Source organism: Hemiscyllium ocellatum, chromosome 1, assembly GCF_020745735.1.
Source record: "Hemiscyllium ocellatum isolate sHemOce1 chromosome 1, sHemOce1.pat.X.cur, whole genome shotgun sequence".
NCBI classification, from domain to species: domain Eukaryota; kingdom Metazoa; phylum Chordata; class Chondrichthyes; order Orectolobiformes; family Hemiscylliidae; genus Hemiscyllium; species Hemiscyllium ocellatum.
Genome location: NC_083401.1, coordinates 23,511,042 through 23,529,653, shown reverse-complemented (window position 1 = coordinate 23,529,653; position 18,612 = coordinate 23,511,042). Strand labels below are relative to the sequence as shown.

The window sequence follows — 18,612 nt, the reverse complement described above, 5'->3', positions numbered from 1 at the left end:
TGCTGGAAAAGTACAGTAGGTCAGGCAGCATCCGAGGAGCAGGAAAATCGATGTTTCGGGCAAAAGCCCTTCATCAGGAATGAAGCTGGGAGCCTCGGGAGTGGAGAGCTAAATGGCAGGGGAGGGGTGTGGGGCTGGGGAGAAGGTAGCTGAAAGTGCAATTGGTGGATGGAGGTGGCGGTAAAGATGATAGGTCAGCGAGGAGGGTGAAGTGGATAGATGGGAAGGGAGATTGGCAGGTAGAACAGGTCATGAGGACAGTGCTGAGCTGGAAGGTTGGAACTGGGGTAAGGTTGGGGGGAGGGGAAATGAGGAAACTGGTGAAGTCCACATTGATGCCCTGGGATTGGAGTGTTCAAGGCAGAAGATGAGGTGTTCTTCCTCCAATTGCTGGGGGTGGGGGTGCGGAGTGAGGGAGCAGCAGTGGGAGAGGCCCAAGACCTTCATGTCCTCAGCAGAGTGGGAGGGGGAGTTGAAATGTTCAGCCATTGGGCGGTGGGGTGGATTGGTGCGGGTGTCCCGGAGATGCCCCCTGAAGTGCTCTGCAAGAAGGTCTCTCCAATGTAGAGGAGATCACATCGGGAGTAACAGATACAACAAATGATGTGTGGAAGTGCAGGTGATGCTTTGATGACCATGGAAGGCTCCTTTGGGGGAAATCCGTTACTCCCAATGCAGTCTCCTCTACACTGGGGAGACCAGACGCCTTCTCACAGAGTGCTTCAGAGCAGATCCAAACTTCCAACTCAGCACCATCCTCATGACCTGTCCTACCTGTCAATCTTCCTTCCCACCTATCCACTCCACCCTCCTCTCCGACCTATCACCTTTACCCCACCTCCATCCAACTATTGCACTCTCAGCTACCTTCTCCCCAGCCCCACCCCCTCCTATTTATCTCTCCACCCCCAAGGCTCCCAACCTCATTCCTGATGAAGGGCTTTTACCCGAAACATCGATTTTCCTGCTCCTCAGATGCTGCCTGAGCTACTGTGCTTTTCCAGCACCACTCTGGTCTTGACTATAATCTCCAGCATCTCCAGTACCCACTTCCGCCCATTGAATTTCTGGTCAATGATAACCCTAAGGATGTTGATAATGGGGAATTCGGTGATGTAATCTCTTTTAATGTCAAGTGGTGGTGGTTAAATTGCCTCTTGTTGGGGGTGGTCATTGCTTTGTATTTGTGTAGCCCAAACATTACTTTCCACTTTTCAGCCCAGGCCTATATGTTGTCCAGATCTTATTGCATCTGAACATAGACTGCTTTAGTATCTGAGGAGTTGGGAATGGTATTGAACATTGTGCGATTATTCATAAACATTCCCACTTCTGATCTTATGATGGTGGGAAAGTAATTGACGAAACAGCTAAAGATGGTTGGGCATAGGACACGACCCATAGGATCTGGGTCATAGAGTCATAGAGATGTACAGCACGGAAACTGACCCTTCAGTCCAACTTGTTCATGCTGACCAGATATCCTAACCTAATCTAGCCCCATTTGCCAGCACTTGGCCCATATCCCTCTAAACCCTTCCTGTTCATATATGCATCCAGGTGTAGCGGGAATATCCCAATTTTCAAACCAGAAAACCTGGTTTCAAATCTTACTTCCACCTAGAATATATAACATAGAACAGTACAGGCCCTTCAGCGCACAATGTTGTGTCGAGATTTATCTCAATCTAAGATCAATCTAACCTGTACATCCCTCAATTTACTGCTATCCATGTGCTTGTCTAGTAGTTGCTTAAATGTCCCTAATGTCTCTGACTCTACTACTACTGCTGGCAGTGCAGTCCATGCACTCACCACTCTCTGCGTAAAGAACCTACATCTCCCCTATACCTTCCTCCAATCACCTTAAAATTATGACCCCTCATGACAGCCATTTCTTCCCTGGGGGAAGTCTCTGGCTATCTACTTTGTCTATGCCTCTCATTACCTTCTACACCTCTGTCAAGTCACCTCTCTTCCTTCTTCTCCCCAGTGTGAAAAGCCCTGGTTCACTTATCCTCTCTTCATAAGACAAGCCCTCCAATCCAAGCAGCATCCTGGTAAATGTCCTCTGCATCCTCTGTGAAACATCTACATCCTTCCTATAATGAGGCGATGAGAACTGAACACAATATCCCAAGTGTGGTCTAAACAGGGTTTTATAGAGCTGCAACAAAACACCATGCCTCTTAAACTCAATGCCCCTGTTCATGAAAGCCAAAACACCATATGCCTCTTTTTGGATTAGAGTGGTGCTGGGAAAGCACAGCAGTTCAGACAGCATCTGGGGAGCAGGAAAATCGACGTTTCGAGTAAAAGCCCTTCATCAGGAATCTCTGGTTTCCAGCATCTGCAGTCCCCACTTTTGCCCACCATATGCCTTCTTATCAATCCTATCAACTTGGGAGGCAACTTTGAAGGATTTATGTAAGTGGATCCTAAGGTCCTACTGTTCCTTCACACTGCTAAGAATCCTGTCTTTAACCCTGTATTCAGCATTCAACTTTGACCTTCCAAAATGAATCACTTTGCATTTAGCCAGGGTGAATTTCAACTGCCATTTTTTAGCCCTGCTCTGCATCCTGTCAATATCTTGTTGTAGCCTACAACAGCCCTCAACACTACTTACAACACCACTGACCTTTGTGTCATTTACAAACCTACTAACTCACCCTTCCACTACTCCATCCAAGTCATTTATAAAAACTACAAAGAGCAAAGATCCAAGAACAGATCCCTGTGGGACACCACTGGTCACCAACTTCCAGGTGGAATACTTTCCATCCACTACCACTGCTGTCTTCTTTTGGCCAGCCAATTCTGTATCCAGACAGCCACATTTTCCTGTATCCAATACTTCCCACTTATACATGTATTGTATCTAACTCTGAATCGGCTTCTACTGCCTTTTCAGTGGAAGCATTCCAGCTCATCTTGATTGGCCGTATAACAATGCTCCTCTCAGTTTTGACACCCTGAGAATGGATGAGCTAGGAGACAGTTGGGTAACTTTTGAGTTGAGCACAAAGCATATGGTTTGTATTCAGCATGCTCAGAAAGGGATCTGATCTGATGCTTGTAAGTTAATCCCAGGGTTCAGGTGATGTTTATAAACCACAAATGCTTGGCAGTCGCAGTTTACATTGTCAGCTCAACCACCCAATTAGGTAAAGGTTTTGTGAGTGACTTACAGCTTTCACCATAACCCTACTCTTACAATTTATTTAAAATGTTTTTTGTTTGCATTTTAAGTGCAATAAAAATTATATTAACATTGGCAAAACTATCAATGCAAACGGATGCAAATTAAAAGTGAAAAGATTCCAGTAAGGAAGATATCAGTCTGCTTGACCTTGATGTATTATAGTACTCATGCAAAGGGATCAGAATACTCCTGAGAGGACCATTGGGCTTAGAGAGGGGGGCCCTGCTGGTGGTTTAACATGAGAATCACCACATGTCAAGCCAGAGAGGTTGAGAAGATACTTGTACAGAGGGTGAGATGTGGTTAAAGATATTTTTAAACAACTTATAGAGTCATAGAGATGCACAGCATGGAAACAGACCCTTCGCTCCAACTCATCCATGTCAACCAGATATCCCAACCCAATCTAGTCCCACCTGCAAGCATCCAGCCCATGTCCATCCAAACCCATCATATACCCATATACCCTATTCATATACCCATCCAGATGCCTTTTAAATGTTGCAATTGTACCAGCCTCCACCACTTCCTCTGGCAGCTCATTCCATACATGTGCCACCCTCTGTGTGAAAACGTTGCCCCTTAGGTCTCTTTCATATCTTTCCCCTCTCACCCTAAACCTATGCCCTCTAGTTCTTGACTCCCCCACCCCAGGGAAAAGACTTTGCCTATTTATCCTATCCATGTCCCTCATGATTTTATAACCTAGATCAGGTCTCCCCTCAGCCTCCGATGCTCTAGGAAAAAAATGGCCCCAGCCTATTCAACCTCTCCCTATTGCTCAAACCCTCCAGCCCTGGCAACATCCTTGTAAATCTTTTCTGAACCCTTTCAAGTTTTACAACATCCTCCCGATGGGAATGAGACCAGAATTGCACACAATATTCCAACAGTGACCTAACTTGTTCAAAGATGCTCTATACATCTCCAGATCAGGAGTGACGAGCCCAAATGTTCTGGCTCAGAGGCAGAGACACTACCAAGAGATTCAAATTGTTTGGAAGGTTAGAAACTGGGTGTAAGGAAATCTACTTACGCAGAAACCAGTTTAATAGTTTCTATTTGAAAAATTTAGTTCTGAAGAAGGGTCACTCTACCTGAAACGTTAACTCTGATTTCTGTCTACAGATGCTGCCAGATCTGCTGAGATTTTCCAGTAATTTCTTTTTTGTCTGTAAACAATTTATGCCATCAGGAGCTATTTAATTGATTAATAGGAGAAGGGAATCTCTGGCTAGGACAGTATTTACTGCCCATCCCTGAGGTAACCATATTGCTGTGGGTCTGGAGTCACATATAGGCCAGACTGAGTGAGGACGGCAATTTCCCTCCTGAAAGGACATTACATTCTGCCAGTGTGGGAGATCGGGAAATCAGCAGATTATCCCTGATGGACTGTGGAAATGCTCAAATTGTATACAGTAAGAGTTGGAAAATAAAGTATACAACTTGTTTTGTGTAGTTAATTATTTGTGTATTTACTTATTTCATTGTTTTTCATTGTTGTCACATGCATCTCTAGATAGAGTGATAGTGTTTGTGTGCTCTGCAGATAGATGGTATCATACAAAGTGCATCAGGGTAGCAGGACAGATTACAGTTCTCTACAGTCACAGAGAAGGTGCTGAGAGAGAGAGAGAGATCAGAATTAACATTTGAGCGATTGAGTTTTAACACAGCTTGAACAGGTTTAGTTCAAAGAGAAAAGAAACGGGCTAGGAGTTATTCAAAGTTTCGATCATTAATTCTCATTTCTCCAATACACGACTTATAGAGGTTTGTAAAATCACGAGGGGCATGGATAGGGTAAATAGTCAAGGTCTTTTCCTTAGGGTGACAGAGTCCAGAGCTAGAGGGTATAGGTTTAAGGCGAGAGGGGAAAGATATAAAAGAGACTTAAGGGGCAACTTTTCCACACAGAGGATGGTACGTGTATGGAATGAGCTGTCAGAGGATGTGGTGGAGGCTGGTACAATTGCAACATTTAAGAGGCATTTGGATGGGTATATGAATAGGAAGGGTTTGGAGGGCTATGGGCCGGGTGCTGGCAGGTGGGACTAGATTGGGTTGGGATATCTGGTCGGCATGGACGGGTTGGACCGAAGGGTCTGTTTCCATGCTGTACATCTCTCTATGACAGTCGCAGAATTAGGAGATGTTTGAAGCCAGAAACCATGTCCGGTTTTGTTCTTGTTACAGGGGTTTGAGGCTGGCATGTTGGGTGCATATGGCATTCGTTTTTGAAAACTCATTGATGGAGAAGATGGGCGGTCCTTATCATTGGTAATGATTTTGAACGAGGGAAGCTCGCTTGAGAGACACTGTGTAAGACTCCGTGGTGGAGGGGTGTGAGGGCGAAGATATCACCTTTAACTTGTTAACTTACCTCTAGCTTCCCATCCACCAACACCCCCGACGCTGAGGAAATTCTCACCTGTCAGAACCTTTAATAACACCGCGCTGTTTGTTTATGTGGAATGTCACATTCAGATCCACTTGAATTCTAATTGAAAGTTACAGTTCACATTCCTGGCTGTCTCGATAACTTAAATAATTATTAATCTTGTTAACCAAATGTAGGCTGTCTGCGTTTTTTAAAAAAATTCGCTGTTAAACTGACACTTTAAACGTTACTTAACGCATGTCTCTAATTTGTACTTTGTTTTCCTCTTAAACGAGACAAATATAAGCGAGTAGTAAATCCTCATAATGCACGTTTGCTTCAACAAACAGGATAATGGGGTTGGGGTGTGATAAACCATCTAACTGTCATAGGTATTTAATGTTCGTTTTTCTTCGTTCAGAAATCTTCCAAATCGAATTAGAGCGAGGCAGTTGTAAGATCTGGGGGTTTTATTGTTGGTGGTGGTGGGAAGGGTGTGATAATAAGCGAGGATCGTGAAAATGAGAACGAAATGTATCCACGTTGATGTGACAGTACCTGTGAGTCGAAAGAAAAAGCGTTAAAAGGATGTGGTGACTTGCGAAGGGACCTTGTCATTGCAGGATTTGACCAACAGCATCAAATAGTGATTTGACCAACTGAGCAGACTTCACATTTCAGGAGGAGATTAGAGAGATCCAGATCCAGACTTTTAAAAACAAAATGCCCGTTTACTTGTGTAACTTGACAAATTTACAAGATTTGAGTTGGTGACGAGGACAAATGTCTGATTACAGTTCTGATGTGGTCGCTCTAACTGAGCGACGTTTAAACAGCTCCCTGTGATTCTGAGGTGTTGCAGGTCGCTGTACCCTGAGTACCATTCCGATCTAGTTAAATAAAAAGGAAACACATCGATTAATCGACGGCAGATTTCGTCTGGATTTTGCAGCGGTGTTGTTGAGGAAAAAGGTTTTCAGACAGACCTATATTCCGGTCAGTCTTGACTGAACACTGAGGCGGTTTAATGTTTTATGATTGTAGTATTGAAGAAAACTAGCTGTACTCCTCTGCTCAAGATTTGGAGATGCCGGTGTTGGACTGGGGTGTAGAAAGTTAAAAATCACACGAGAGCAGATTCCAGTCCAACAGGTTTAATTGGAAGCACACTAGCTTTCGGAGCGACGCTCTGATCAAGACTTCGACCACGCTAATAAACCTGATTTGAAAACGAGTCAAATTGTTCTCAAATTGTTGTCACCGATGTATAGATACACACATCCAATGGGATAGGGTAGAAATACTCGTTTAGGTTGTGTTTTTACTGGCTATGGTCTAAAGGTGACATGGAAGATTTCTCAATCCTCGGTTCCTATCGTTCCTGCAAAATCGATTTATGATCCCTGGATTATCTAATGAAAGATGTTAGCTTATGTCCTTTCTGGTGTAATATAGCGGAGTTCATCCCGCTGATATATGACCATTTTATTCTCTGGAATTAGAATTCCTATAGTGTGGAAACAGGCCCTCCAAAGAGTATTCCACCCAGATCCATTACCCCTGACTAATGCACTTAACTTAGACATCCCTAAACACTGGCCAATCCACCATGAGCAGTCCCACTCTGGGATATAATTTGGGCGGTACGTGGCTCAGTGGTTAGCACTGCTGCCTGGGAACCCGGGTTCGATTCCCGCCACAGGCGACTGTGTGGAGTTTGCACATTCTCCCCGTGTCTGCGTGGGTTTCCTCCGGGTGCTCCGGTTTCCTCCCACAGTCCAAAATTTTGCAGGTCAGGTGAATTGGCCTTGCTAAATTGCCCCATAGTGTTAAGGGCAGGGGTAAAGGCAGAGGAATGGGTCTGGGTGGGTTGCTCTCGGAGGGTCGGTGTGGACTTGTTGGGCCGAAGGGCTTGTTTCCACATCTAATATAATCTAATCACCCAAACACAGGGGAAAACGTGCAAACTCCAAACAGACAGTCGCCCGAGGCTGAAATCGAACCCGGGGTCCCCAGGCCCCCACTGTGAGGCAGCAGTGTTAACCATTGAGCCACCGTGCTGCTTGTATCATAACCGGGGACAGATACATTCCTGTGTCTTTTTACTGCGAGGGTGATGGGTTAGGGTTATGGAGTGTGGGCAGAGAGAGGTCGCGTCTCACACTGCCTTGTTTTGGGGGACGTTAATCAATCCAGATCCCGGAGAGGGGCCGAACGGCCGACTCCTCTTCCTAAATGGAGCTAAGGCGCGCATACACAGGCTGCATGCGTTTCAATCATTTTCAAAGCAATCTCTGTACAACAAGCTGTTGAACGAATTGTCACAGCTTGTTTGCAGAAAGAAAACGGACCATGGTGCAGAGTTAAAAATCCCACAACACCAGGTTATACTCCAACAGGTTTAATTGGAAGCAGTAGCTTTCGGAGCGACGCCCCTTCATCAGGTGGTTGTGTTGCAGAGTGCAGAGTTTCTGGGTGCGCCCTGAATTTATCTAGTTCCAGGGGTTGAATTTATTTGAGAGAGCATAGGGACCCGGCTGTTGAGGAACCTGCACCAGCTGGGACTGGGTAATAAACCTGAGCTCGGTCAGTGAATCCCACACCTGGTTTTGAAAAGTTTTTTTTAAAGTCTCGAATTTCACTGTAAGGAGAAAAAGCGGTTTGTCTCAGTGCTGATGAATCCACTCACTAAACTCCACGGTCGAAAGCCCACTTTATTTGCCTGGCAGTTCCCTGTTAGGCAAATGCAGAAAATGCCGGTGTGGACTGGATGTACAAGGTACCATATGTGTGACTTTTTAACTGTGTAGAAAATCCCGTTAGCCTCAGCAAGAATAAACCGAACAGATTACCGATTAACTGTCTACTAGTTAGTGGGAGCTGTAGTTCCACATAACCTTAGTAACGAATAAACTCTCGCTTTGATCTGGGGATGTGTCCGCAAACATTGTCGAATCTTTACCTAGTTCTTTCAAAATAAAAAATAATGTGATTGGATCGAGGTTAAAAAAAATCACACAACATCAGGTTATAGTCCAACAGGTTGTGTTGGAAGCACTAGCCTTCGGAGCGCTGCTCCTTCATCAGGTGGGTGTGTGATTTTTAACTTTGTACACTCCAGTTCAACACCAACATCTCCCAGTCGGGATTGGATCAGGGTTGTTTGTATTAATCTTGTTCAGCGGTGTGACTGTGATCAAGAAAACCGTTGCAAATTAACTCTTAAAACCAAACCAATGACCGTAACGCATTTAAAAGAAAATTATAAACAAAAAAAACCTTTATTTTTCACCCACACGTCTTTTTACAAGAGGTGGAAGACATGGCTCGGCGGCTTCCCTTTATTCCTTTACTCGGTTCCCGGCGCCACTGAATCTAGAATAAATAATACAGGTCACCAAACGCCTTTGGTTGAAGATGGCTCAGGTTTGAAGTGAAGTCTTGCATATCGCGGGGTTTCAGGCAGTGGAAGGTGTGTATATTGTGGCAAATTAATTTGTATTTCCACCGTGCAAACATCATCTTTTGGCTTGTCTTTCAAATAGTCCCAGCTACAGCATAGAGTCAAAAAGTGTGGTGCTGGAAATGCACAGCAAGTCAGGCAGCATCCGAGGAGCAGGAGCATCAACATTTCGGACAAAAGCCTTTCATCCTGATTCCTGATGAAGGGCTCTTGCCCGAAACGTCGATTTTCCTGCTCCTCGGATGCTGCCTGACTGGCTGTGCTTTTCCAGCACCACACTCTCGACTATAGTATAGCACAGCCAATAGCCCTGGTACACACCACCGAGTCCTTCCAGATCATTAGACTGATGGAATCAAGGAACCAGACGCTCTCTCGGTACAAAAGAAGTCCTGCAGCTTGTATCTGTCTCAATAAAATATACGCAACCCACACTAGTCCCACTTTTCCGCACTTGAACCTGAACAGCTGAAGTCATGACACGTCAAGTGCTCCACCATGGACTTGTTAAAGGTTGTGAGGTTTCCCACTTCAACTACCCCTTTATGCGGGGCACTCCAGAACTCCCCTCCCCCACCCTCTCGGTGCAAAGGGTGTTTTTTGTCCTCAACCCCCCCCCCCCCAAGCCTCCTTTGATTGAACTTTCCATTTTCTGCCCACTCTGTCCGCCCCCCTCCTCCCATACTCTTATACACCTCTCTCATAATGGTCCTTCATCAAACAGAGAGATGACTGACGATGGTTTAATCTGAGGGTCACCGCATTTTAGGAGAGGGGGCAGGTTGAGAAAGAGAAGCCCCTCGTGGTTAATCTTCCCTCTCTACCAAACAGGACTGAGTCTCGTTTTCAGACATAGTCTAAATAGAATCGATTTGGATATTAAAAGAATAGAAATCGAATTACACTGAAACAAAGAACTGTCGATGCTGGCGATCTGAAGCAAGAAAATTCCAGAAATTCGTGGAGAAGCTCAGCAGGTCTGGCAGTATCTGGCGAGAGAGAAAGTCAGAGACAAGCCCAGGACTCCACAGATGGGACTGGACAGTGCGACAAGATAGAGTCATAGGGTCAGAGAGATGTACAGCACAGAAACAGACCCTTGGGTCCAACCTGTCCATGCCGACCAGATATCCCAACCCAATCTAGTCCCACCTGCCAGCACCCGGCCCATATCCTCCAAACTCTTCCTATTCATATACCCATCCAAATGCCTTTTAAATGTAGCAATTGTACCAGCCTTCACCACTTCCTCTGACAGCTCATTCCATACATGTACCGCCCTCTGTGTGAAACAGTTGCCCCTTAGGTCTCTTTTATATCTTTCCCCTCTCACCCTAAACCTATGCCCTCTAGTTCTGGACTCCCTGACCCCAGGGAAAAGACTTTATCTATTTATCCTATCCATGCCCCTCATGATTTTATGAACCTCTATAAGGTCACCCCTCAGCCTCCAGCACTCCAGGGAAAACAGCCCCAGCCTGTTCAGCCTCTCCCCATAGCTCAAATCCTCCAACCCTGGCAACATCCTTGTAAATCTTTTCTGAGCCCTTTCAAGTTTTACAACATCGTTCTGATAGGAAGGGTCAGTACTGCACAGTACTGTCTGTACTGTGTTGAGAATTGGAATTGTTGCTTAGCGTGGGATGACCCCGGCCTGTTTAAACAGCACACCTGTATGTGCTCACACCGCTGGAATCCCACTCTCACTCCCGCGTTAACCCGCGCTGCTGTACGGTGTGAATAATACTGCCACCGGGACACAGTTTGTCGTTTCTGCAGTTTCCAATCGAATTGGGTTTAAATCGGCTGTTTACCTGTTGGCTTTTTAAAAACTGGCTTCACTATCGGGAGAGTCGGAATTCGCCCACGGGACCTGCAAGACTCGGGAACAAAGAATTCCCTGAGTATTTCCTCTGGGGACACACCGAGTGCTTCTGGGACCGGCCCTATTGGCGGCGATTTCTGTATTTCCCAGCAGAGCCGACCTCACTGGTTAAAGGCGTGCTGTTTTCCTGCAATGGTGATCTTCCCTTTCGGCTGCACTTCTGAACTCGCTCTTAAACGAGACAGCTTTGCCGTTCTCCAAAGATTCGGCTGATCGTGTCTGCACTGGTTCTCTGAGCTTTTTTGTTTGATTTTGTGTTAACCTCCCGCCTTTTCTACACATTTCTGTGCAAATAATCATCATACCCTCTAGAGTCATAGAGATGTACAGCATCGGTCCAGCCCGTCCATGCCGACCAGATATCCCAACCCAATCTAGTCCCACCTGCCAGCACCCGGCCCATATCCCTCCAAACCCTTCCTATTCATATACCCATCCAAATGCCTCTTAAATGTTGCAATTGTACCAGCCTCCACCACATCCTCTGGCAGCTCATTTCATACACGTACCACCCTCAGTTGAATTTTATGTGGAGGAACCAGTGTTGGGCTGGGGTGGACAAAGTTAAAAATCACACAACACCAGGTTATAATCCAACAAGTTTAATCTGTTGGAGGCACTGGCTTTCGGAGCGCTGCTCCTGCATCAGGTAGTTGTAGAGGAAAGATCGTCGACTCCGTTTAGATTAGATTGGATTCCCTCCATTGTGGAAACAGGCCCTTCGGCCCAACCAGTCCACACTGACCCTCCGAAGCGTAACCCACCCAGACCCATTTCCCTCTGAGTAATACACAGAATTTGTGGCAAACTCACTCATTGCTATACATTCTGTGTATTATGATCTTATACTCCACAGTCACCTGGTGAAGGAGCAGCGCTCCGAAATAAACCTGTTGGACTATAATCTGGTGTTTTGCGATGTTTAGCTCACTTGAATCTGCTTCCGTCACCGTTTATTTACAGAAACCAATTCTCACGGAAGGGCTAAATATTACAGATGCCGGAAATCTGAATCAGACAGAGAGTGCTAGAAAAACTCAGGAGCCGCAACTGCAGAGTCAGAAACAGAGTTCCACAAAACAAAGATCAAATCAAATCAAAGAAATGCAGAATCAGAAAACAATTTTGCTGGAAAAGCTCAGCAGGTCTGAACAGAACTGAAGGTTCTCTCCACAGGTGCTGCCAGGTCTGCTGAGTTTTGCCAGCAATTTCTGTTCTTGTTTCTGATTTCCAGCATCCGCAGGGTTTTTATTTTGCTCTGAAGAACTCTACCGAGGAAGGGGAAAGGGAGGACTGCAGATGCTGGAGATCAGAGTCCAAGAGAGTGTGTTGCTGGCAAAGCACAGCAGGTCAGGCAGCATCCGAGGAGCAGGAGAGTCGACGCTCCCGGCTTAAGCTGTATGGTGAGTGAAGTTCCTGACTTATGGTCGACTTAAGTTATGGTCGAGATGTGGACTGACCTGCTCTTGGGATGCTGCCTGTGTTTTTTTTCCCGCAACACACTCTTTTTACTGACAAAGGGACCCGAAACCCAAACTCTGCTTACTCTGCACTGATTCCTGAAGAAGGGCTTATGCCCGAAACATCGATTCTCCTGTTCCTTGGATGCTGCCTGACCTGCTGCGCTTTTCCAGCAACACATTTTCAGCTTTTCTCTGCACAGATCCTACCAGACCTCCTGAATATTTTTTTCCCCGGCAGTTTCTGTGTTACGAACAGTTAACCCCGATGGTTATGCATCTTCTTCAGAATTCGTTCTCATTTTTTTTAACCTGTGGGATCTCCCCGGTGTACTCTGTCCAGGTCTGTCCTCATTTTGAAACCTTCTCCCCCCACCCCCCCACCCCCGCCTCTCCCCAGTCTGTCTCCTCTCTCTCTCTCTCCTCCAATCTTTCACGCTAACTGAAGTCTCTAATACCTAGGACCCTGGATAAAACCTCCAGCGGGTTTCCTGTCCCGTTTGAAGTGAGTGAGTTGCCGAGTGGTGAATAACCTGTTGTCTTTTAGCCCCAAAACAAACCCCCCCCCCACACACGCACAAAACGTGCAAGACAAAAATACACCCGTCTTCAAGAGGACTGCACCAACTTTGTTAGAAAATAAATCTAGCCGGGGGGAAATGAATGGCCACGTTCGCAAGGTTTTGAAAAGGCACAGTGTTTTGTTTTGAGAGATCACTAAAAAAGATTTTGCAACAGGTTGGAGGCAGGGTCTCAATGAGAATCAGGGGAGAGGGTTTTCAGAGTGTCTGATTGGTGAGCTGTCATAGTTTCCTCTCTCTCTCTCTCACAACACCTCCCCTTCTTTCGGCACTCAGTCTGTTCGGGAGGGTGGGGTGTGTGTGTGAGAGAGGGAGCGAGTTCTGTCGTCTACACAACACCCTCTGGCCCCAGGCGCCGCTGAAATCCACATCAGGTCTATAAATAAAGCGGCTCTGGTATTTCTCTTCGCACCTGTCCTTGAAGCAACTTGTGAAACGGTCTCCTCTGTCTCTACCTCCACTTCTCCCCTCCCTCTGTCCTTCCCCTCCCTCCCCCCCACACCCCCCCCTCCCCTCCCTCCACCCCAGCCGGGGCTGGGATTATGAACTCTGTTGGTTTTCAGGACTCCCGGCGTTGTAACTCCACGCCGCTCCGTGCCGACGCAGCGCCTCACCTCTCCGAGATGGCAGTCTACTGTGAGAACTTCAACATGTACCACCAGCACCAGCACCAGGCGGGCTACCCGCTGGCGGACTACCCGGGCACTGCCAGCCCTTACCTGTGGCTGAACGGGGCGGCGGCCGGGGGATCGCCGTCTCCGTACCTGCACAGTCAGAGCCCCTCGCCGTTCCCGGCCCACCCTCCGCAGTTCGTGCCCGCGGCACCGTCCTCCGGGCCGCCCGGAGCCGCGGAGCTGGGCTGGCTCTCCCTCGCCAGCCAGGAGGAGCTGCTCAAGCTGGTCCGGCCGCCTTACTCCTACTCGGCTCTGATCGCCATGGCCATCCAGAACGCCCCGGACAAGAAGCTCACCCTCAGCCAGATCTACCAGTACGTGGCCGAGAACTTCCCCTTCTACAAGAAGAGTAAGGCGGGCTGGCAAAACTCCATCCGGCACAACCTCTCCCTCAACGACTGCTTCAAGAAGGTGCCGAGGGACGAGGACGATCCAGGTGAGCCAGTTCTTCTGTCCCTCCACCCCCCCCTCCCTCCGTCTCTCCCGCTTTCCCCTCTGCATCTGTCTCTCCCTCTTTCCCCCACTCCCTCAGTCCCTCCTTCCTTCTCTCCCTCCCTCTGTCTCTCCTACCCTCTCCCCTCTCTCTGTCCCTCCTAACCTCCTTCCTCTCGCATCCGGATGGGTATATGAATAGGAAGGGTTTGGAGGGCTATGGGCTGGGTCCTGGCAGGTGGGACTAGATTGGGTTGGGATATCTGGTCGGCAGGGACGGGATGGGCCGAAGGGTCTGTCTCCATGCTGTACATCTCTATGACTGTTCCCTCTCTCCCTCCCTCCTCCTGTCCCTCCTTCATCCCTCCCTCCTTCCCTCTCTCCTTCCCTCTGTCCCCCACCCTCTCCCCTCCGTCTGTCCCTCCCTCCCTCTGTCCCCACTCCTTCTTCCCTCCATCCCTCTCTCCTTCCCTTCTTCTCTCTCTCTCTCTCTCCCTCCTTCCCCCTGTGAAACGCCGGGGATCTGAAATGAAGGCAGATACCGCTGGAGAAGCTCGGCAGCATCTCTCTCTCTCTCGGGTTTATCCAGCACTTTCTGCCTGTACTCCCGCTCGAGGAGAAAGAGGCCATTGGACCCATCGTCTCGGGTTCAGCTTTTTGAAAAGGAAGACAGGCGATTGGATCAGCTCAGGGTTGTTTTCTTCGGAGCAGTGAAGGTTGGCGGGGGTGATGGTGACACCTGTCTCTAAGGTGCAGACGGGTATGGACAGAGTGGTCCCCCTCCCCTCCGTGGGAGAGTCAATAACATGCGGGCAGAACCTGAAAGTGAAAGGCGGCGGTTTACAGGAGATTTGAAGAGGAGCTTTTCTTACCCAGAGGGGTTCGGGGTCTGGAATGTACTGCCTTGGGAAGGTAGTGGGGGGAACAGGTACTTGGATGAGCAGGTGAAATGTTATAACCTTCAAGTCTGTGGGTCCAGTGCGAGAAGTGGGACTAGTGTAAGTTATGGTCATGCAAACTCGATGGTCTAAAAGGCTATGGGGCCAAGTGCTGGAAAATGGGACAAGTGGGTTCTGCTATACTTTTTTAGAGACAAAAAAGACCCTGCAAATGCTGGAATCCAAAATAGACAGGCGGGAGGCTGGAAGAACACAGCAAGCCAGGCAGCATGAGGACCTGTCCACCTCCTGATGCTGCCTGCCTTGCTGTTACACTTTTGACAGAAGTGGAATAGGAGCCTATTCCTCCCCTCATGACTGCCCCAGTCCTGTTACCTTAGATATATAGATACATCTGGAGATACCGGTGTTGGACTGGAGTGTGCAAAGTTAAAAATCACACAACACCAGGTTATAGTCCAATAGGTTTAATTGGAAGCAGGAGCTTTCAGAGCGCTGCTCCTTCATCAGATGGTTGTGTTGTGTGATTTTTAACTAGATATATCTGAACTCTGAATGTATTTCTGCTGTGATCTGCTATGGGTACAATTTCCAAACCGATTTGCAACTCAAACTGGTCCTGATGGATCAAATACGTTCCAGTGTTAACTTAGTCCGTGCCAACCCCGCACCCAGCTGGGTAAATATTAAGACCCAAGGCATTTGCAAAAACTCGCGAATTTTGGCCCAGCAATGATTTGGTTTGGCGACTTGTCACTGGGGGAGAGTTGTCTCTCTTGAAAACACTCCTTGCCCATTTTTAATATCCGCCTGTGTTAAACCCCCGAGGTAAAGTAAAACTGTTGTTTAATTTAACACAAGCGCACAACAGCTTCATGAGAGAATGCTGGGCAGGCTACTGAAAACACCCTCTGTATTAACGTTTAGAAGGGAGATAGGACAATGTTCGAAAAATAAATGCCTTTTTAAAAAGTAACCAACTGGATGTGGGAAGCGGGCTGACATGAATGTTCAAAGTGGGCTCTTTCTGTTCTGATGAAGGGTCACCAGACTCCATACGCTGCTTTCTTCCAATAAAGATTCCCCAGGAATTTCTGTTTGGGGTCTCCAGCAGTTGTTTGGTTTTTTCAGGGCTCTTTAGGTGCTTTGAGACTCTATTGGAGGTTCGATCTTTGCAATGAAAGTGAAAGTGGTTGGTATAGTGCTCAGCAACTTCATGGACTGTTTCAGCTAACTTTACAATATTTCATTTTCAATATATCGTGACAGTTCGTAAAGAAACTCCCACTCCTCCAAAATGTTTCCTGTTACTGTGTGAACTTGTATCTAATCTAACTCAGGTTTATTGCTAAAATCTGTTGATGGATGTGTGGAGTTACCTGTGTTTTTTTTAAATATATATCCACTAACAGGGAAAGGGAATTACTGGACCCTGGACCCTAACTGCGAGAAGATGTTTGACAATGGCAACTTTCGCCGCAAGAGAAAGCGGAGAACCGACTCCAACTCGGGCCTCGGGGGTTCCCTCACTGGCAAGCCCCAGGACAATGCAGGGACTCCCGCCTTGAAGCTAACCGAGAGCCCGCCGCTCTTGCTGGAAGCTACCTCGCCGGAGCCGGAGCACTCGCGGGGCTCCATCGACGACCCGAAACTTTCCACGCCCTCGTCCAGTCCTTGCCTGAACAGTTTCTTCAACAGCATGGCCGCCGTGGGCAGTGGCCCCATCACTAGGCAAGTGTCCATGGGACTGGCCAATGACTTCTTCCAAAGGAATGTCTCTGCACTCGGTTCCTACTCGTCCAACAGCAGCTTATCCTCGCAGGAAGCCAGCGAGGTGACGGACTCCTTTCACTTCAACCGCGCGGGCTATCACAACACTTTCTCCGGCGGTCAGACAACCCAATTCAACAGCCATTTCTACAACACCTTCAGTGTCAACAGTTTGATTTACCCCCGGGAGGGAACGGAGGTCTGAAGAATGAATACATGAGCAGTAGACTCTCCAGAAAGTGAAGAGTTCAAGTCGCCACTTCAGCGTCATATTCCCTCATCTTCAACCTTTAATCCGTCTTTAATTCAGTATTCCCCACCTTCAATCCCTCGCCATCATCAATTTCCATCCCCCCTTCCCAACCCCTCTCACCATCCTCAAACCCCTCGCCATCTTCAACCCCCATCTCCCCATCCTCAATCTCTCTCTGATCCTCAATCCCTCTCCCATTCTCAAACCCTCTTCCCATCTTCAATCCCTCTCCACCTTTAGTCCCCTCTCCACTTTCAATCTCACTCTCTTAACGTTCTTTGGCATTTTTCCTTCAATCTCTCTTAGTGTCCCACATTCTCACCCCTTTCATTTTCAATCTCTCTCCTCCTTCAATCTCACTCCTCTCCATCTCCAGTCTTCAATCCCCTTCTCTCATGGGAACAGGCCCAATGCCACAAACTGGTCCATGGGGCCCATTCAGCTAGTTCCAATTGCCCACTTTTGGCCATATCCCTCTAAACCCTTCCCACCCATGTACCTATCCAAATGCTGTTTTAAGTGTTGCTATTGTACCTGCCTCAGCCACTCTCTCTGGCAGCCTATTCCATATTTGCACCACTTTCTGCATGAAGAAGTTGCCCCTCAAGTCCTTCTTAAATCTCACCATAAATGTGCAGTATGGTGGCACAGTGGTTAGCACTGCTGCCTCACAGTGCCAGTAGACCTGGGTTCAATTCCTGCCTCCGGCGACGTCTGTGTGGAGTTTGCACATTCTCCCCCTGTCTGTGTGGGTTTCCTCCCACAGTCCCAAAAAATGTGCAGGTCAGGTGAATTGGCCATGAAAAACATTGCCCATATTGTTAGGTGTAGGGGGCTGGGTTGTACTTCAGAGGGTCGGTGTGGACTTGTTGGGCCTGTTTCCACACTGTAAGTAATATAAATCTATTCCTTCTAATTTTCAATTTGCATCCCTGGGGGGAAAAGATTCATTCTATCTATGTTCCTCATGATTTTATCCACCTCAATAAGGTCACCCCTCATTCTTCGACCATCCAAGAAATAAAGTCCAATCCTGGGCAAACTCTCCCTGTAAGCTCAAGCCTACTAGTCCTGGCAACATCCTGGGAAATCTTCTTTGCACTCTTTCCAATTCTACGCCCTCTCTTGCTCTCTCTAATCTTCAATTTCAGTCTCACTTTTCAATCTCCCTCTCATTCTCTACTCAGGGCGCAGCATCTTCAATTTACCGGCACAGCATTGCGTTTGGAATGAAAGGTTGCCCGCATGTGTGGACACTCAGTTTTATTGTTATCATTTTCCAACTAAGGCAACGATCGAACGCTTGGTAGCGACGCCCCGCATTAATACCTAAGCTGGAAAGACTTTGAGCTGAATTGGATTGGACCAACAGAAGCGGCCGGTTTCCCAGTGGGATGGTGCATGTTCTCGTCTTTGGAACACGGTTTGTTAGTTTAATGTTCAGATGGGGATTGTTTTGGGCTACGATTGGCATTTTTTTTTAAAAACCCATTAAACGTAAAAAGAGAACGTGTTGGTGGAACTCAACAGGGACAGCCTCTGTGGAGAGAGAAACATTTTAGTATAATTCTGAGGACTCATATCAAACGTGAACTCTCTCCACAGAT

General features: G+C 47.4%; 1 protein-coding gene across 1 annotated transcript; it reads left to right on the top strand.

Moving 5' to 3' along the window:
* Positions 1–13,587: 13,587 nt before the first annotated feature.
* foxi2 (forkhead box I2) lies at positions 13,588–17,602 on the top strand. Its single transcript, XM_060828307.1, has 2 exons — positions 13,588–14,087; positions 16,395–17,602. The coding sequence occupies exons 1-2, from the start codon at positions 13,601–13,603 to the stop codon at positions 16,955–16,957; spliced, it is 1,050 nt and encodes a 349-aa protein (XP_060684290.1). The 5' UTR covers positions 13,588–13,600; the 3' UTR covers positions 16,958–17,602.
* The last annotated feature ends 1,010 nt before the right edge of the window (positions 17,603–18,612 follow it).